We start from the raw sequence: 21,086 nt of genomic DNA on the forward strand, positions 1-21,086 counted from the left end.
GGGAATTTACTGGGAGCTCCATTTACTGTATGTCATTTTTATCAATCAATAGTATTGCGAGTGGGGTGGAGCGGGGCGGAGTTAAGGACACATTTAGTTAGCGTTCACTGGGCGAGACGCGTACACGTATCCATTCGGATTTGGTAATGATAGCGGGTTCAGCCGGTTAGCAAGATACTGATTTTGACGAATGTTAGACGAAAGCACTATAATCTTCAAGACAAAGAAGAAGCATGTGCTTGAAATCATTTATGGAAGTTCGGTGCGACCTTAGTAGTCAGCCAGAACTTGATCACCATGGTGTCCGGCCGGTATCTGTCTGGCAATGTGGCAACGAGAAACCTTTTGCGCTCTTATAGTATCAAAGAGAATACATACTAGTAGGTGTAGCTGGATCAAAGGCAGAAAAATGATCATAAAACATTCAAAAAATTCTATATATAGTTGCTGAAACTTGTTGAATCTAATTGCGCTGGGGCAGATATATACAGACCCAAAAACCAGGAAAATGAAAAATCTATCAATTCAACAACTTGAAGTTTAAGCGCGCTTTCCTTGGAAGCCTTCAGCTGGCCAGCCCTGAAGGGTACCTCCATCTTCAACATGGTCACCCGACAAGACCAAGGTGTGTTCCAGAATGCATGCATCCTGACCCATCGAAGCACCGGACATCAATCGTGAACCAGCACGCAGGATGCTCCGATCTCCAACAGTTAAGGGGTGCAGCTCAAATTCGCCACGGGAGTTCAAGTGGCAGACCACACTAGCATCATCGACGGCAACACGGTTACCGAGAGTGATGAGGTCAGGTTCAGTAAAGAAGACATTGGGTGTTCCGTTGGCGTGGATAGCGCAGTCTTTTCCAATATTGGCTCCAAGGAGACGGTAATACCAAGAAATATAGGCAGACCCGGTGATAAGAGGCAAAAGACCACAGCCGCCATAGCAGTCTTTGATCAAAGTCTCGCAAGAGAGAAGGAACTGCCATCTCTGGTTATAACTGGTCTTATCCCAGTGGTGGGCGCCCTCCATACGGCGACCCATAACCATCCACTTTATGGAGATAACGATACCAAGGGCAAGGAACGATTGAATAACACTGACTCCCGAAATAATAGAAGCAAGCATACCGAACAGGACAAACGGCCGCCAAGGACCTTGTGTAAACCCAATCGCACTGCTGTGATGGAGACAAGTACGGAGGAGCAAAAGGGAGAACACGACTGTGCAAAGCCAGTAGACAGTAGTGATAACAACCGACAAAACCGAGTAGATGACAATCTGCCAGATGCGAAGAACGTAATAATCCGCCTCATGGCGATAAAAGGCGCGACCAAAGGGCTTACAGGTATCTTTGACGAGATCCTGTTCTTTGCTGACTTTCTCAGTTGCGCTGGCCTGCTTCTCGTCGGCCATCACTTTGTTGGGAGATTTCTCGTCTTCACTGAAACCGTCGGTGCTGCTATTGCTACTTCCAACAACGGTGGGAGCAGTTGACATAGGTGTCGAATTAGATGTTGGGAACTGTACAGCATCACCACCTTTGCTACCGGTCCAGATAGTATTGGACGGGTAGTCACCGTTACGACGGAGTAGAGCTCCTGACCCAATCATGACATCGCGTCCAATTGTAACACCTGGAGAAGCGACGACACGGTCACCAACCATGGTACCATCACCAATCACGACACGGTCTCGGCCATATCCATCTGAAGTGATAATGGTTGAGCGAGATCCAAACACAACGTCGTTACCAATCTCCACAAGATCAAAATCAGGAAGAGCAGGTCCTACACTAGGCCAGTAGACACGCTTGCCAACCTTTCCACCCAAAGCACGGACTGCCATTGAAACAAGCTCATAGTGACGACCAACTAGTCGAGTGAGCTCATGAATGTCACCGGAAGGTAGGATCTGTGCAAGAACAGCAGCCCGCACTTTTTGACGAGTGCTCTGCTTAGAGGCAGGCCCAGGCTTGGGCTTACCGCAGAAAATGTCTAACAGGGTCTTGAAAATCAACACTGTGATGAAAAGCACAATTGGACCACCAATGGCACGACAAATCCTTGCGGTGATGTGGTATCCAATTCGCTGGCCGCTGGTGTACCACTCAAGCGTAGCGAGGAACATGTCGGCTGCAGGAGCAGGAAATTGGCGAACCATAGGAACAAGACCACCCATCCAAGTAAGACGAGCAGCCACCCAGACAACTACTCTGATTGGCTCAACGATCAAGAGGCTTAGAATCCAGTGTGGCTTAGGAATGCGAGATGTAAGTAAGTCGCGGTTGGACTCATCCGCATCCTTGAGTTCCCAGCTTGAGGAGTTCGGTCCAATACAAGTACCATTAGGAATGATGGCCCCTGGGGCAATCAGGGATTTGGTGCCCACGGAAGAGTCTTTACCAATTTGAATGCGCTTCAAAAGCATGGAAGTGTTGCGCTCCACAGCAAAGGGACGACACTGGCAGTTATCCAAAATGACATTGTCTCCGATTTCGATCAGATCATATTCACCAAGCTTAGCTGTCTTCGTAATGGAGACGTTCTTGCCAATTTTGGCACCTAGAAGACGATAGAACAGAGCACGAGACCAGTCAAAATGACTGAACATGCCCTTTCCGCATACTTGTAACGCCTTTTGGGTCAACCACCAGCGGGTGTGGTAAGGACCCCACATGGGAGAGATTCCTTCCTTATACCGACCGATGACGAGCCATTTGAATGTGATACCACACAAGGGGAGGAGAACATGTCCAGCAATCCGAGCGGCCAAAACAGCCAAAACAATAAGAACCAATCGGCCAATGAGGACAAAGCGAATAGGGAAGATGGTTGAGCACGTTGCCACAACATAGGCGAATACAAGCCACTGGAAGGCACGCTTCATGGGGAAAAAGAAGGTGATTGGAATCAGATGCAGCAGCAGCAGAATGGGGTTTGTGCTGCTGTATGTTTTCTCACAACCTGGCAGCTCAACCTCCCCATCGTCACCACTCAGGGCTTTAACTTGAATGGCTTCATCGATTATCTGTTCGACTTCACCGACCGTGCTGTGGTGGAAAAGGATATCACCTGCCAGGAAGACACCCAGCTCGCGACGAAGCTGCGAGACGAGCCGACCAGCACTGAGACTATCGCCGCCCGCAGCAAAAAAGTCAGTAGAGGCAGAAATTTCCTCCGGTGCACAAGAAAGCGCGGTAGCGAATGTCTCACGCACGCGACGTTGTACAGGTGATAATGTGCCATCTGAATTCTGCGCACGAATGGCATCATCAATAGCAGCCTGATCGGGGTTCCCGTAGGCGTCCACGGGCATTGGAGACTCAAGCGACGTGATACGACCAGGGATGAGATAGCCGTCCAGCTCGCCATAGAAATGACCAGGCACCAGATTGTTGTCGTCGGGAGTCTGGCCGAATAGGACAGCTTGGGCGAATCCATCACGAGGGCTGATATGAATGTGAACCTCATTGGTATTGGCCTTTTCGCAAATAGCCGAGTGAATGGTCTTGTTGTCGATCACACATGCAGTCTTTGGGATTGACGCGCTGAGCGGAGTTCCGTTGGGTGGGCAAGTAGCCTCATAGTGTCGATCTGCCAGAGGAGTGGTTGGGGTGAGAGCTTCCAAGGCCAATCGTTGTGCGAGCTTGATACGTTGAATTTTGTTGTTTGATTTTGGCACACGATCCATGTACACCAATAAAGCAGGCCATTTTGGTTGGTGGATGATGGGGTGAAGTGCTTCATGTACTTGACGAAGATCTGGCCTTGGGGTTCCTGGGGACGTGACGATGACTGCACCAACCACCTCTTGAAGGACTTCATCAGGAACTGAGAAGGCTAAGGTCTCAGTGACGCGACCGTACAAAGGAGAACTGGGATCTTTGGCCGCGGTCAACACGGCATCCTCCACCTCGACAGGGGAAATAATTTCACCACCACGGTTGATAACTTCTTTGCTGCGGCCGGTGATGTACAAATAGTTGTCGGCGTCAAGATATCCAAGATCGCCAGTGTCGAACCAGCCGGACTCGTTGAATGTGCTGGCGTCGATCTTCCCCTCGGGGGTGAGATATCCCTCAAAGGCTGGGGAGCCGCGAATGCAAATATGCCCTAGCATTCCAGTCTCCGCAACATGGTCACCATTCTCTGTCAGAATCGCCACATCGGGTCCAACAATGCGGCCTGATGTTCCATGTCGATCCAGGGTATAGTTTTTAGGTGGTGCGGCAATCGGCATACATTCAGTCATGCCGTAACTTGGGAGGATAACGCAGTGGAACATTTCACGCAACTGCATCGCGAGCGACGGGGGAAGACCAGCGCCAGCATTGCAGATGAACTGGATAACACTTTGTTTCACGGCATCTGGACGGTGATTTGCTTCACCAAGAATCATTTGATGCATGGTAGGCGTCGCATAATACCATGTGGGGGTCATGTGGGGGCTTTCCACGGCGTCCCAGAACATGCTGGGGTCAAAAGAGGGACAGCAGATTGTAGCACCACCGGCGAGAAGAGGGGAGAAAATACTCCGAATTATGCCACCACTAGTCTTGTTAGTGAAATCTCAAGCTAGGAATAAATGAATGGGTAACATACACATGATTCAATGGCATCATATTCAAACAAGTGTCGGTTTTTGTCAACTCCACCGACTCCATGGTAGCCATGGTACCAGAGACAAGATTGTATGTTGTGATGGGAACCAGCTTCTTGTTACCACTGGTACCACTGGTGAAAAGAATGATAGCAATATCATCACTGGTGTTGGCTGGAAGGTCAGAGCCACCGGAAGTATGTTGTTCTGAAACAACTCGGAAAGTCATGTCTTCCAGTTGCTCGACACCGAATGTAGGTCGATTGCATTCAGCAAGACGCAATTTTCCGATGTCACTATCTAAAGCGACTATGGCATCTGCTTGGACTTGTTCAATATCCATATGTAGTTGCTCTGGTACTGTGTTGGATGCCATCGGCACCATGGTGTATCTATTCGCAAATGATAGAACAGCAATTGCCATGAGAGGACCATTTGGAAGAATAACAGCGACGCGAGGCTTCCTATTACAGGAGAGGCCAACACGGATATGGAAGTTTTGCACAAATTTTCGGATAGCAGCATGTGTCAGATGTCGTTCTGTGGTAGCATCGATCAAGCCTGCTCGGGATTCTGTCCCTATTAAATCGCCAATACTGGGAATGGCTCTTTTGACTTGTGTACGCAAATTGCGAATAGAGTCATCATTATTGGCCTTCAGATGTTCAGGAAGAGCCTTATAAATGTCCTGGAATGTGAGAATCAAGTTATAAGCTGGCCAAGGACCGGCTTGGGAGGAGAGGAGATTCGAGAGGCGGTAGTGAGAGTCAGGATGGGAGGCTTCATTTCGAAGTTGTATAAGTTGTCCTGCAAGACTATAGGATAATTAGATTTGACAGGGTAGAAAATGAACAGGCAGTAGAATGTAAAGTGTCAGGGGCAGATAAAAGTGCAATCGAAACACAAGAGAGTAAAAATAAGACGAGAAGAATGAAAAGAATGTGTTCAAACATACGGACTACTAGACGAACTCGCCATCATGTATCAATGGCAGGAGTCTTATCCTTCAAAAGCCAAGTACCTTTTATGAAAATCAATTTCTCCAATCTGAACAGACGAGAATCTTTCAACTTATATGGCTTCGACCATCTACTCATAACAAAATTGACCCACAATTCCATCTACCCACCGGCCGGCTAAAGCCCACCTGTAGATTGGACCTTACATCACAGGCCCCATTCTGAATCCATGTTCTCCGTTTAGCGGCGAACTAGGTGAAGATCATCCATTGTACAGCTCTGGCGGATCCTTCAGTTACAAACTAATCTGAATCAAACAACCCCGTGGAGCCAAATGTAACCGGGTGTCGTTGATCCTACCGGAAATGTCAAGTATCAACGCCTAGACTGGCCAGGAATACAGACCTGAGATTAATTAGTGGAAAAGAGACACGGGCCACCGGTTTCCACTATTTAGTCATGGTTTCATGGTTTCCCACTTTCCCTATACTGCTCTAAAAGAAGCCACTGAGTTGGAATTATTCACGTTGGTGTCTCTCGCGCGAAATTATACTTGCAACACACAATCAATAACAGAAAGGATAGTAATCCAATTAAAGAAAGTAAGGCTACTCGTATATGAAAGCTATAATCCATCTCTATCCACCGGTATCACAAGCAATCCGGTGGTACCTGAAGGACCCGAATAGTTATCTTAGCGTTTACTGCGGGTATACAGCATTTTTGAAAGATCGTCACTACCCAGCCCCGACTTAGGGCTGATTTCAGACTGCATTTCGCGTGGGTCTTTGACAGTGGATTCTTTTTTATCTGATAAACTTTGGGGGGTCTCTTGGCAACTGCCCCTTTCTCGTTGAGTTCTAGGGCGCATATGCATGGTTGTACTCCGTACAATCTATGCCGAGACAATGAAACCGAGCGGGGAGACCAGGTCATAAAAACAGGGTGAAAAAGCGAAATTGCAGGATAACCAACCCATTTCAAAGCACAAGCTATACTCCCTTGAGCAGTATACAGGCTCGTATCTCACATCTCACATCTCACATTCTTTTGTCTGAGTGGCCGATGCCGGAGATGGTAATCTTTGGAACCGTAGAATGATCTTAGACGATTCCAATGTATTTCCTAGTATGGTTAAGCGAAGAGGACCCTGATGATTCTGTCCATCAGTGCATGATTAGCACTGCTGCCCAATTGGAGAATGGTCCCGACCTCGTTCAGAGCATCCGTACGGAGTAAAAGATTCCCTCTTCAGGAACTATCAAGGGCGATCAACGCAAAGCTTGGAAGGACTTTCGACAGACTCCACAAGGCGACGGCGAGTTACCCCAATGATGATTGTCGCCGAGTTGGAGTTGCATCAATGCCAAACTGCAGGCTCCGCCGATCGCCAGGACCCGCCTTGGCGTGTCTTGGCTCGGCTTGGCTCAGCCGACTAAAATTCGGCTACCCACTCGTACATCTTATCGGGACCGAAAAGATCGGCGTTCCTAACGGGGCCTAGGAATTTTGGAACCGAAGTACCTTATGGCGTGCTTCCTTGTTACAGGGTAGATTTTCATGGTCCGGGTTAATCCGGCAGAGGTTATGCACGGGGGATGCCGACTGTTGGTCGGGAAATTAACCAACCAGACGCCGTACCGAGAGTCAGTAGGACTGGTTCATGTTCTGTACACATGAATTTATTCTCCCCGGCTAGACTCCGGATGTACAGGGATACTGGACGATCTTTTTCTCAATTAGACAAGCTGGACCGAAGGGTCTTCTTATAATGTCGAATATCTTCCCATTTTGCCGGGGCACCAAGATAACGTGAATTCCAGTGTCAATGCCTTGAAGAGAAAAAAATCTATATTCAAAACGAAAACCCGGATGGGGACGGAGACGATAAGTGTCATGCCGTGGTGATAGTACCATGGAGAAGCGGTTTTTTCGGTGCTCACCCACTCTACATAGATTCTTCGCCATCAGAAGGCTTCTCCAACTCTCTTGATGATATTTGCCGTTTGAAGATCTACTTGTATGGTGGCAAGCAACGTTGTGATAACAAACCGGGTTTTTGTTCTTGGCGAAGTAGTCTAGACCCACTATCATCCACGGTAAAATCTGGGAAAACGTTGCCGCCGACCACGCTGCGAAGGAAAACGCCTTTTCGTGTTGCAAGTTTATGAATTATTTAATTTTATCATATGTGGATCTGGACGGAATAACTGTGCGCGCTATCCTGCATTATACGAGTTTCACGCCATAATTAAACGTGAAATGGCAATCTACACGAGGATCTTACTAGTCTAACTAGATTCTTCGGAGATGTACAAAGATGGGTAGGATCGCCCTCCCTAACTGACGCAGATCTGCGCCAAAGTGGAGCGAGTACGCATCTTATCAGATGCTCCTAAAAGAATCGGCAAGGTCGCTAGCGAAAGCTTTCAATTTCCCTCTCGCGTTACTTCGTATTTAAGATTTAGCGCTTCGAAAAAGTGACTTGCAGGATCGCATTACGATATCTTTAGGTTTATGTGAAATCTGCCTGTCGTCTGAATCGTAGTCTACACATATAGGTGGGGGCCTGGATGGGACTCTGATCTTATTTGCTTCCAAGGTTAGTGAGAAGATTCTCGTCAGCGATGGCAAAACATATACCCTGCGTACATAAGCAATACATAATAGGAATAGAGGTGCGGGGCCAAATGTCCAGGGGTGTGTGCCTGGTTCAACATGATATCAGGTCTCACTGTCAACATATTAATGGAATAGGCGATAAAATCTAAGGCTAGGTCGTCCATGGAAGAAACTAGAAACAATAACCCGAGCGCGTATTAATCATGAGCCCTTAAATCAACGGTCCCAATCAACAGGCCAAACACTTATATCCAAAATAGCTTACTGAGAACTTGAAGTTTTGAGTTGACAATTTGACCCAGTTGAAATTTCCCAACCAAAGAAATACATTCATAATATCAATTGATGTATGCAAATATGTGAAGGTATATACTGAATAGTTCTGGTAGTGGGCCCAACTTGAACTTGAACTTGAAGTTTGAAGGATCGGCCCCGGGGACCTTTGCCCACGGGGTGTTCCGTAATCATTCAAAGTGTACCACTTATTCCAAGCATAGTAGCCCTTAATCGGTATTAAATATCACTTACGGCCATAAATGCGTAGGTCTCCATAACATACTGCTTTCAAGGTTGTTCAGCCCTACTACTCTCATACACTCCTTCCGGCCCCGAACTTGTGGGGACAACGAGGGAAATTGAGATAGTAAAAATAGTATTATGATAATTTCCTCGAATTTCAGAAAAAAATCCAAAAATGAATAAATAAGAATAAAAACAAGAAACGAGAATAATCGAAAAAATAATGAGCAGAAACAGAAGGATTGGGAAGCATCTCAAAGGTGGAGCATTTGGTATAGGCAGTTTCAGCTGCTGGTCTAGGTGAACAAGATCTAGGCCCACAAGAGAAGCAATTCTCACACTCCATGCAGGCTAGATCCTTCAAAAATCCTACTACACACCATTCGGACAAGATCCGGCCTAAAGTTTCAAGCTTTTACAAGCACTCTGTGCACCGTGGAGACAAGAAGCCTCTGACTCTGCGATCCTATCACCTTTTTGGCAATCGCCGTCTTCAGGCTGACATATTATTCGATTTTGTATGGCCACTTCATAATACAAGGTTTACGCCCAACTACTCGCAAGCTTTGGCCACCATGCTTTGGGAATCCAAAACAGAGACGGACTTTTGTGTCCAGCTTGATACTATTCTATACCATCGCCATGGGGCCAAAATATACTCGGTCTGCATCTTCAAAATGTTGAATTGGCACGGTCGTGGCATGTCAATACTATCATATTGAGAGTGGACTTGAACCAACGTACTACCTCACCCACCAGTGGCGGCCACTGAACACTCTCATATTGTAAGAATCGACTCCATGGCTTGTCCTGCAATCGCTCTTTTACTAGAGTGAATTACAGGATTGAACAGAAATCAATGTACAAGTAAACATGATGGCGTTTGACGATGTGGAACATGGGTCTGCCTATGTAACTAAGTTTCTTATCTAATAGTACCACGTTGTGGTTCGTTGTGGTTGCACGGTCCAACCTTCTGGAATCCCTCTCCATGCCAGGTCATTGGGGTAATCTATTTCGAGTAAACATTTCTGGCCAATTGTGATGATTTTATGGTAATTAAAGTCCTATCTGTGGTTCACCAATTTTGGTTGCACGATATTTCCTTGGTTTGCATGGGAGGGACACAATTTTTGGGTTTTTGTAGGTGGGAGCAGAGACCCACAAAGACTCAATATTGGTAGTCTTGGCAGGGAAAGAACCAGGCTGAGCAAATCCCGAGCCGAGCGGACTCCGCCCATTGATCCTTCCACGGGCTGCCGATTTACATTAGCCTGAATTATGGATGAAGATTCAACACGGGGTCTTTCGATGGCAGCATGTTGAAAAAAGAAGATGGGAAAAATGGGAAAAAGACACGCGACCGCGAAACACATTTCCTGTCCTGGAGCCGCTGCGAAAGATATGTATCTAGAGACCCAATATCTCTGGTTCATATTCCGGGTCTTGCGAACCAGGACCTTTTCGTTCTCTTTGCATTTCTCTTTTTATTCAATATTTCCACGTTCTATTCCTTGATCAAACGAAATATCTATCCATGTAGCTGGATGCGGCTTAAATCTTAGATTAGTATGTTTTTATAGCCCGATCAAATGCTCCGCTACGTATATTCCAAGCTTCAAGTTTTAGTACTTCATAATGCGTCAGGTTGGGTTGACAAGGCTCCTCATGTCTGCAGATTCCATAAGTCCCCTTCCGTGGTTGGTAGCAATGTATCCAACGCACTCCACTGCTCAATAGAATAAGCCATCTGGAACACGTCCTGCATTGGCATCATAAAAGAGTTATCCATCTCAGAAGACCCGCCCATGAGACGATCGAGCCATTCCGTACCAGCCGTGGATTTCGTTGTATCTTCTGCAGAAAAACCCCCAACAAATTCAGATTCTTGTATCGGCACATGCATTTCTGAGTGGTACTGCAGCAAGAAATTAATCTTTGGGCCGAGACTGCGCAGAATAAGTGCTGCGTTGTTCGCAACAGAAAATCGATCACCAAACATTTCGCAAACAGCAACACATAGATCAATAGCTTTGAGAGCCTCCGGTATCAATGCAGCATGGGGGTAGGCCAGTACAAAGCCTACGATGACCATGGATGCATTCCATTGCCATTGAAATGCTTCATGCCAACAATCGAGAATAGTAGTTGAGGATAAAGTTTGGTATATGATATTGGTGAGTGCCATGGAATGGAGAACACATTTAGAGGTCAACTGGTCCACCATGGCGGAAGTAGAGCCTGCACCGAAGGAGATGAAAGGTCGATAGATGTTGGCCGATAGCGTGTGGTATATTAATTCTAGGTTGAGGCGCTGCCGCTGGAGCCATATTGGTGCAAATGGCTCAATATCTAGTTTCGTTCCGTCTGTAGAGAAAGGAATGCCATTATCTTGCCGCTTTGTCTTGAGTACACCAGGGACCTCATCGGCCCATTGAGCGAGACTACTTGTTTGAAGCTGCATAAACTCAGCATGCGATGCTAAAGCTTGGGGGTCATCCCATATGAATTGTCCTGGCGTCAAGTTTAGATCTCGCTCGTAAAATGCTTCGTGTAGTTCGCGTACAGTAATGAAAAGCGTTGAGTGATAAAGGTGGAAGCTGAGCCATGTCTTGTTTGCACCTATGGGGGCTAGATGAGACCCGGAATCCATTGCAACTTCAGGCTGGTCCCCAGGCAGCTGAGGTTCAGTAGTAGAACGATGGACAAGAAACGGTCGACCAAGCTTCATGCCAATTTTAGCGTCAAGTTCATATAAAGCCCACCATAGTCGCTTCTTTAATTCACGCTCCGGCGCGGGTAACGTAGGCAAAGGAGCAACATGTAGTCCAATAACATAAGCCGCTCTTGCAGCAAGGGCAGCCATAGCAGCAGACATGTTCTGAAACGAGCCATTACAAAGATAGATAGAGCACAGCATAAGGGCCTGCACCGTGGCTATTGTGGGGCTTTCAAGCTGGTATGTAACGATTTGATGACAACGGCGAAAATATCCACGACCGGCAACACTGGGATCACCATCGATCAAAGCTTTCTTTTGCTCGGGAGACAGTTGTGGAACACCGAACTGCATGCATAGGGCGATCATGATGTCGACAAGCCCACACGGCTTCCTTTTATCTCCAGAAACGACCCATAGTGACCGATAATGAGCCATAAACTCAGCCTCGTTAACAATAGGAAATAGGCATGTATGATAAGATTTCCAAAATAGTTCCAAAAAATATTCTTCTTGGGTTTGACTCAGAAACTCTGCAGCTGTAAATGAGGTTTCCGCAGACAGGGCGGCTTGCCGAGCTGGGTCATTTTCTTGATTGGCATCATTTGTGCCATTCAATAACGCAGTTGAAACGTTGTGAAGAACCATTTGGTTTGACATTTGGGTTTGTTGTAGGATTGCACCCAAATAGTTGTTCATGCGTCCAATGAAGTAAAAGAGAGATGAAGGTCCATACCACGATGAATTTGGAGATCGAGCAGTACCGATGCAGATTCCCTGCCAACCCGACCAGCGATCGGAATTGCTTATCGGGCTTTTTGATATGTTCATATCCGGCGGGGAATGAGTAGTACGCGCAGATGACATGTCTAACCCAGGTACAGATATTTGTCCAGGGGACTGTGTTGCCCGGGATGAGCTTGTAGTTAACTCGGTTGAATTTTGTGATTTGTACCAGACCAACTCTTTTTCAATATGTTTGATGTGCCTTCTCAACCTTTCAACCTCCCTACAGGTGGAATATTAGAAGGCGAAGTGGAATGTCGGTGAATGATTTAGGGACCATACCTCACAGCCTGATTGAGGGTCCTAGGTTCATCTGACTCAGTTCGCACGCACAGTTCATCTCTTCGACGACAGGGTTTACAAGGGCGGTCATTGTCACATTTCGCTCTTCGTGCCCGGCATCCCTCACACGCACGACCGACCTGCCTTCGCAAGGGCTTCACTGGAGGTTCCGCGCCGTCTGGGGCCATCATTAGCCCGTGCGCATTAACTTGCATAGTCAATCAGGGCATGAATATCAAATGCTCCGTGGTAATCGCACAAGTTCGGCCGAAACGCAGAAGTGGGGAGCGGAGAATGGGGAGCGGAGTAGGGGTGTTCATGCCATATTTGTCAGGCACCCATAGCTGAGCCTCATATAATTGCCAAGGCGAAGTTTAATTGGCTGATCGCCATCAATTCCGAGTAGCAGCACCTGTCCAATCGGACGGGACTACTGGTACTCTGTAATGGTCCAAATCTCTTCGATTTACCAGATGGATGTATTCAAAGATTACTGTGAGTTTTTACTTATCGAAACAGTGAATAAGAGATATAATTATTTTGAATTTTCCCACTGCGAGTCCACGGGTCGGTATCACTGGCACTTCTACCAGTGATATAGTCTAAGTACGATGATCATGACCCGCTGGCAATTACTGCTGTGGTAACCCCACAAGCAGCCCGAGGATTATAACAAAGAATGATAAAGATAGGAAGGTAGTATCATAGTACAAATAAAAACACGCGAAGATTTTCAAATCTATCAGATATCGACCCCATGACCCTCTTCCTTGGTCATTGGGTGTACAGCATCTGAATGGGCCTCTAGAAATTCCTGACTGAAAGGATAATCATTATATCCAGACCACTCTTTCACGTTGTAGAAAGTTGGCCGGTTATATGGGGTCAGCGGTATGTCATTTCGGATTTTGAAAACCAAGTCCGGGTTGGAGATAAAATGTCGGCCAAAAGCAACCAAAGTATTCCATTTGGCATATGTATTCTCAACTGCCCAAGCTGCAGATTCAGGGGTATAACCACCCGCAACAATAACCGGTGATAAATTGTTCCATGACTCGAGAATGAAGTTCAAACTTTTGCCCTGATGAATGTTTTTATCGTTCCAAATCAAAGCTCCAGGATCGCCGGTCGCTTCAACAAGAGAGAGATATGCAAATTGCACATTCATCTTCTTCAGCTCGTCAATGATGTAAGTATATAGCGGCAGGAAGTCGGCTTTCTCAGATCCCTGGAAACCAGCATAAGGGGAGAGCCGGAGGGCCACTCTTTCGGCACCAACAGCCTGGACAACAGCCTTTACAACCTCGAGTGTAAGGCGAGCTCGGCCTTCAATGGAGCCACCCCATTTATCCGTACGCTGATTAACACTGGCCGTCAAAAATTGGTCAAGAAGATATCCATGCGCAGAATGAATCTCGACACCATCAGCACCTGCCAGAACAGCCCGCTGCGCAGTTTCAGCGAAAGATCTGATGGTCTCTAGAATTTCTTCTTCGGTCATGGCTTGGGGTACATGTTCAGTCCCCTTCATTGGAACGGCACTGCTAGACCTATAAGGGAACCCTCGCTGAGATAATAGATCAGGTCGAGAGGCTCGTCCCATGCCCCAGATTTGTTGGAAGAAGATTGACTTGTTTGCGTGAACTGCGTTGATAATTTTGCGCCAACCTTCAACCTGTTTATTGCTGACTAGCCCTGGATTATTCCAGTCGCCTTCTTCGCCGTGTGAGATTGCAGTGGCCTCCGCGATAACTAGCGTCCCAGGTGTCGAGCCACGGTCGGCATAATACTTCTCCATGAGCGGCAAGGGAACATGGTCATCATTGTTACGGAGGCGCGTTAAAGGTGGAAGTGCGATGCGATGTTGAAGGGTATATTGGCCGATTTTGATGGGCTTGAAGAGCCTTGTCTCTGATGGAATATATTCTGCGATTGACCCCATTTTGAGAGTTTAGAAGTGTGATGTTCTTGGAAGTCGATCTGTGTTCGAATCTGTTCGAATCTGTTCGAATCTCAGGGACTCTAGAGGTGCCAAATTGACCTATTTGTAGCAGTCTGACGAAATTCCTTATTACCCACATATTGCTGGTGGATAATACCTCCCCGTTGTAAAGCACCTTGTGCGTAAAGATCCGATCCATTTACTAACGGAGTTCCGGAGGGAGTACCGGAATCGCACCTTGTACAAGTGCCATGAGTGGCTGTCGAACAGTGTTGATTGGTGCGTGAGCTCCACCTCTCCGTTACTCCGCCACCCGCATCAGTGGCATCACGGAGTCAGCCCTGGAGAATGTCAATGGCCCCCACATGCGAGTTTCTCCGATCATACTTTTGGGCGCGCAGGAGCCCATGAACTCCTTACCTCCGTTGATGAATAATGCGCTAACTCGCATGGTGCAGAGATCATGAATCCTGGCGTTTGCATTATCTACGGAAGCACCAAAGCAGAGTTCAAGAATGCTATATAGTAAGCCGGAGCTGACTCCGGCTCCGAAGCCAACTCCGGCTTCAAGTACAATGAGAATGAAGAGGACAAGTATAAGAGCGCCCTAATTTCCGTGATCAGATCAATATCCAACACACAAAATCAAAACCAAACAAAGAAAGAGTATCATCTCAACAAACAAAATCCAAATCTCTCCTCACTTTCCCAATCTATCAGCCGCAACTCTCAATATGCCTGCCCGTCGAGCCCTTATCTCAGTCACTTCGGCTAGCGCCCCTTTGTTCAGCGGCAAGGAGACAACCGGCCTCTTCATCAGCGAAGCCCTTCACCCTTACAAAGTACTCGTGGCAGCTGGCTTTGAAGTGGACTTGTCTTCCGAGACTGGTAGCTACACACCTGACTGGCTTTCCCAGCAACCCGACTTTCTCAATGGTGAAGACCTAGAGACCTGGACCAACACCAACAGTGACTTCCGAAAGAAGCTCGACAATATGATCAAGGCTAGTGATCTGGATGCCTCGAAGTATGGCCTATTTTATGCCTCCGCTGGCCATGCCGCTTTAATTGATTACCCTACCGCCACTGGACTGCAGCACATCGCCGAGCAAGTATGGGCTAACGGTGGTGTTGTCGCTTCTGTTTGCCATGGACCTGCAATCTTCGCCAATATCAAGGACCTTGCTACCGGAGAGCCGATAATCAAGGGAAGAAAACTCACTGGGTTTACAACTGAGGCTGAAAATACCATGGGCATAATGGGTGAACTGCGGGCATTGCACACCGAGATGGTGGAGGAGCTTTCTCAACGGTTGGGCGCGACTTGTAAGTTATTATCACTTTCTAAGTGCGCTTTTCATTTCCTGACTTTACTATAGACGAACGCTCAAGCGGTATTTGGGATGACTTCCACATCGTCGATGGACGATTGGTCACCGGTCAAAACCCTGCCAGTGCTGCCTCCACCGCTGAAGCAGCTGTGGAAGTTTTTGACAAGCTTTGAATGACAAAAGGGGGAACCTTGTAAATATACAGGGCCGGTTTTGTACAATTAGAGCAGCGAAATGGCAGCTTGAGCTACTATATAGCACCAGTGAGAATAAATGCGAACAGACTAAATCTGACTATCAATTAATTTATTATTCGCCACACACTATGTATAAATTTGCAAGTGCAGTGCACGGGACCCGTTACGAATTCAATCAAGTAAAATGATCCTTGAAAGTTCTATATTTACCTCTAAGAACAATCAAAAATGTGATAACAATCATGTAGACCTATCTAAGATAGAAGCAGGATCTGGGCGTCTCGATATCACAAGAATAAATCGCACTCTCAGGGTACCGGGTGGGTCCAGAACCATCACCTCTTCACGAACCGCGAACCGCTCATTACGAAAGAGTTGCCCTGTTTGATTCGTCGCCGTCACTGATCCGTAGATCGCATCCACACCCCTTATGCAGATCACAAATCGCAATGGCAGATGCTCCAACTCCGAGGCCACGACATTTTCCACCGACCCACACCAATGAAACGACCCGCCGAGGTTGATATTTCTGATGTGATTCTCGATAAACTCATCGCAAAACAACATCATAACCCATTTGGACTTCCTTTCGGCCATTGCTCTCACCCACTTCCCCGGTACTTCTGTAGTATAATCTTGAAGGAATGACATTGCTATGTTATCGACCTTAGTTAGTACCACCCTCACCCTATAAATATAGATATGCACTTACAAGAATAGTCCATGTAGGTCAGGAAGTAGGTCTCAATATTCTGATAGCCAAGGAAGTTTGTTGCGATGATGCAAGATCAGATACAACAGGAAATGGGCCTTCTTATATAGTACTTAGCCTGACTACCCATAACATCGGCTCGATCAACTTGAAGCTTACCTCTGCCTTGGGCAGAGAGGACCCCGACATGAAACACATATATTCATAGACATGGTCAATCAAACCATCTATGTTGAATCTAGGGCCAGTCAGTTATCCCCGCCTGAGGTTAGGCAGAGGAAAGCAACGTCACCACGAAACACTTCTGCACATAGATGTGATCAACTAGGACAACCACCCCCGTCAAATTGTTTCCATTGTTTCCCATCCAATGTTGGACACCATGTACACGCCGCCACCAAATGCTCAACTGTAGCATCCTCCCCTATCGCCGTACACTTGCCAATGTGGTTTGCCAGGACCTTACAATTTCCTGGGTCATATTAGCCGTCGTATATCAAAGCGCCGCTGCCTGATCTCTTGCCGACCCTGATTAGCGCTTGGGGACCACCAAGCCACCACCGCGGAGCCTCCAGGAGCCATCGTGACAGGCAAATTCAAGCGTTTCGCCAACGAAGCATCACACTTTGGGCATCTGATCATCTCCGTGTTTTGTGATTGTTCGCACCCCGGCTTGCGCCTGATCCGGGAAACAGCCCGCCCCAGCCAGTTCCCTTCACTGGATACACACCCTGTCCGAACCTAGTACTATACTATATCACGTTACTATTATTCCCACGACGACTCACGGAGAGCCGGACGAAATCCAACCAGGAATCTTGGGATTGACTCACCACCGAATCCATCTCCTGAAATTTCATCCACCCTGTCGGCTCGGCCTTGCAGTCCAATCCTAAGTGGCCTGGCCAAGTCACAGTCCCTGTAAATGTCTCTACCAATATGTTGCTTAGTACTAAGTCTTCGAAATCCAGCTCTGTTCAAGAATCAATTTCAAATGTTATTACATCATGGACGTTAGAGCCTGAGACATTCTTTACAATTTATGATTAAACTCAACTTCAAGTCATGGCCTGCCGCATTATTCCCGCGGACACTTGAACTTCAATCATGTTTTCAAGTTGCTTAAGAAGTGCTCAGGTGTACTTAAAAGCTTCAATGCTACTACCAAGGTTTATTGGATACTCAATACACAGGCGCTCGGAATCAGATGAGAACATAAATGCATGATAGGTAATCTTGAAAGTAAGTTGCCCCCTACTATATCACATCCATCTTTCCCATCTCGTCCTCAAGACCGTTTGTCTGAAAGCTACTATACATGTAGACATAGAATGCACCGAGTACATTGCCATTTCCTCTCAATCGATTTTCCATTTCCATTCCTTCCTTTGGTCTGTCGGATATTGGGGAGTTTCTTTCGTTGGCGAATTGGCCGCATAAAATGCAAGTTTGGCGCAGGCGATGTTTCATCGGGTGTATCGGTATCCGCTGACAAGCTGCTGTCATTTGGCGGTTTGATTCGGTCCGGTTCATGTCGTTCCCGGTGGTGATTCTATTTGACCGTCATGTGTTGTTTCGGCGACTTTTCTCGGTTTCGTTCGAAGCGCGTGTTTGGCGATTAAATCGCGTTTGTTGAAGAAATATAGAATAGAATCAAAGAAGCAATATCTTGTATGTCGGGAGTCCTATTCACAGAACATCCCCTGCCTCGCCCACAAGTCCGCAAGGAACCACCCTTGGCGGCTTTAACCCCTCTAGAAGCCCTCGACCCTCATGTAGAAGCACGGCTGGCACCAGCAGCTCATGCAAGATGAAAATCATATAATATTGCATCTCGAAGTGACAAGGAGCATTCATCGTCTTGAACTATATCATTGAGAAGCCGCTGATATAGCATGAGGACCAATGAGCCCAGTCAAGCCAACGTGGATGAACAGAAACTGAATTCATAGCACTCAGGATATCCTGAGATCTGCACTTGCAACCAAAGACAAGCGAATACCCTCTTATGACAGACATTCCCACGTTTCTCTCAGCGAGCCTTGGAGCCCAACAAGGTTGTTGACGTCGATGTTGATTTGGAGGCGGGAAGGGGAGCTGGGGAAACGGGGAAACGCTATTCCGAGATGCTCGCCGCGTTTAGGTGCACGTGGGTAAATCAGCCATGTTGCTACTTGTGTACACAACAGTGAACATCAATATATGCCCAGGTGTATTTATATTGCACAGATGCTGTCCATCCCATATCAAATGATTATGTCACATGAATACTATCATCTTTCAAGATCATACCAGTGTGAGCCCTGTAAAACATCCATCGTTACGTACCAGCTCAACCTTCAATCCATCCTCCAAGGACACGGAATATAGACTCCCCCCGAGATCTGACACATACACAATATTGTTGACCTTATCCAGTTTTAATCCAATGGGCTCATTGAAATGACGCGCCAAGATTACTCTTTCCATATCAATGGTTTCTCCACCCACGTACGCCCGATACAGCGCGCATCCTATAGGATGCTCACCACGATCTGTCCAGTAGATGGTTTGTGTCTCGCCGTCAACCTCTATATCAATTGGCTCTGGTAAATTATCGAAGATGAGCTGAATATCGGATCGATTTTCCGCCGTTTCTCCATCAGGAAGCCCGAGGCCTGCACAGAAGATCCTTCCTCGACCACCCTTGCTTGGTCCTTTCTGCGTCCAATACATCAAACCACGCTCCGCATCGATGGCGATTCCAACACACCAAAGGATCATTTGGTCCAAAAGTGTTGTGTCCTGGTCCACATGTCGCTGCACCAATACGTGATGGTTGCTACCGTCATAGTTGCAACAATGTACGCTGGTTCCCTCCCGATCGCAAAAGTAGACTTGTTCCCTCGATTCGACAACTGCAATCTGTTTCGGGGTATGTACCTTACCTGGTGGTATTAAGCACCCAGTTTTGCTACCATCCAAGTTTGTGGCCCACACCGAACCATCGCATGCTGCTGTACTGCGACCCATGTTTGTCCAAAAAATCTTCTGTTTGGCGAGCGAGACATCAATTCCATCCGGCAAATTCTGCCCAACAACAACATGGGTTAACTTCTCTGTTGCTAGATTCAAGCGCAGGATTTTGCCATTTGAATGAACTTGGGATACATCCTTGCTGTTGCTCCCTAAGCCTACATCCAGAACATATATGTCCTTAGCAGCGGTATGCGGGTTGGTCGGTGTTGCTTCAGCTGTCGAAGACCGGACGTGACGTGGGTACAGCCCACCTTTCTGGCTCTTCTTCCCCAATCGGCCTTGCTCAATATACTCCCGTCGTAACCAATCGACTGTCGCTGCACCGTTGAGACCTCGCTCCTTAACATAGGTATCCTCAATACAGGCGACTGTATCCAGCCCAACCTGATCCATGAGTTGGCATGGGAGAGGTCCATTTTTAAACATGTGCTCCCAGAGGAGATCAATCTCACTTGGGTGGCTAACTCCGCCTGAAAGAATATGCATTATCTCGCGCTCGACTGCCGCCCATAGTCGGTTGAAAACAAATCTAAGTGGCATTACACTGTTAGATCATCCACAAACTTTCCTCTGAATCCAAGACCAATAACCCAGAATACGTACCCAGCTGATTCACATCGAGCAGTAACTGGCAATAACCCGCACTCCCCCAGTATATTCTCAAGATATGGAAATATTTCGGGATCAGTCTCGCCATTGGTCATCAATTCGACAATGCGAACGGCTGGAAGCAATGCAAAATGAAGGTTAAGAACGCGCTTGTGGCGCTCTTTTGAAACCTTTGAGATAAGCAAGCTAGATTTGTATGATGAGGTATTTGACCCCAAGATACAATCCGCTGGGGCGGCTGCATCAAGCTCGGCAAGGATATCAATCTTGAGCTCTAGCTTCTCGGGAACGGCCTCAACAGCTAGCCATGCATTAGAGACTGCAGTCTGAATATCCGTGAAAGTCTTGCAGGTACCAAATGGGGCATGGGTGTAAGCTTCGAGATCTATCTTGGTAATAGACGTGATCGGTTCCTTATCAGTGGGTTCCTCATTGGCGCTGCATGCTTCTTCTGTTTCCTTGGAAATCCGTGGCATCATGAAATATTCTTCTTTATGTGCATCAATGTATTTCACGGAAGCCTCAAGTGCCTCCGGAGATGTATCCCGAACGTTTACATGATATCCAGCAGCCACGAAAGCGCACGCGATGCGACGGCCCAACACGCCTCCACCGATGACAGTGACCGGGCGATCTGTACGAGGCTTCACACCCATTTGAAAAGTTAATGAATTGGGTTGAGTTGTAAGAAATAACCTGCTAAGTAAATTTGCCTAAAAGTCGACCCGAGCTTCCTGAGGTCTGCTTTTCCTATGTATTCATGACGTAAAGTAATCACAGAAGCCTTC

General features: G+C 47.1%; 5 protein-coding genes across 5 annotated transcripts; 1 reads left to right on the top strand and 4 right to left on the bottom strand.

Moving 5' to 3' along the window:
• Positions 1-540: 540 nt before the first annotated feature.
• On the bottom strand, positions 541-5,580 carry N7478_011600 (non-ribosomal peptide synthetase; the record flags this gene model as incomplete). Its single annotated transcript, XM_056927814.1, has 3 exons — positions 541-4,552; positions 4,605-5,417; positions 5,558-5,580. 3 exons carry the CDS (start codon positions 5,578-5,580, stop codon positions 541-543), a joined length of 4,848 nt encoding a protein of 1,615 aa, XP_056773541.1.
• A 4,788-nt stretch (positions 5,581-10,368) lies between these two features.
• Positions 10,369-12,288, bottom strand: N7478_011601 (fungal specific transcription factor domain-containing protein; the record flags this gene model as incomplete). Its single annotated transcript, XM_056927815.1, has 1 exon — positions 10,369-12,288. The coding sequence occupies one exon, from the start codon at positions 12,286-12,288 to the stop codon at positions 10,369-10,371; it is 1,920 nt and encodes a 639-aa protein (XP_056773542.1).
• Positions 12,289-13,231: 943 nt separating this feature from the next.
• Positions 13,232-14,431, bottom strand: N7478_011602 (alkene reductase; the record flags this gene model as incomplete). Its single annotated transcript, XM_056927816.1, has 1 exon — positions 13,232-14,431. One exon carries the CDS (start codon positions 14,429-14,431, stop codon positions 13,232-13,234), a length of 1,200 nt encoding a protein of 399 aa, XP_056773543.1.
• Positions 14,432-15,165: 734 nt separating this feature from the next.
• On the top strand, positions 15,166-15,935 carry N7478_011603 (class I glutamine amidotransferase-like protein; the record flags this gene model as incomplete). Its single annotated transcript, XM_056927817.1, has 2 exons — positions 15,166-15,757; positions 15,811-15,935. The coding sequence occupies 2 exons, from the start codon at positions 15,166-15,168 to the stop codon at positions 15,933-15,935; spliced, it is 717 nt and encodes a 238-aa protein (XP_056773544.1).
• Positions 15,936-18,957: 3,022 nt separating this feature from the next.
• Positions 18,958-20,954, bottom strand: N7478_011604 (uncharacterized protein; the record flags this gene model as incomplete). The annotated part of the gene is made up of 2 exons (XM_056927818.1): positions 18,958-20,218; positions 20,293-20,954. The coding sequence occupies 2 exons, from the start codon at positions 20,952-20,954 to the stop codon at positions 18,958-18,960; spliced, it is 1,923 nt and encodes a 640-aa protein (XP_056773545.1).
• Between the last annotated feature and the right edge of the window lie 132 nt (positions 20,955-21,086).

This window comes from Penicillium angulare (genome assembly GCF_028827245.1).
Source record: "Penicillium angulare strain IBT 27051 chromosome Unknown utg000009l_segment0_segment0, whole genome shotgun sequence".
In the NCBI taxonomy this organism is placed as follows: domain Eukaryota; kingdom Fungi; phylum Ascomycota; class Eurotiomycetes; order Eurotiales; family Aspergillaceae; genus Penicillium; species Penicillium angulare.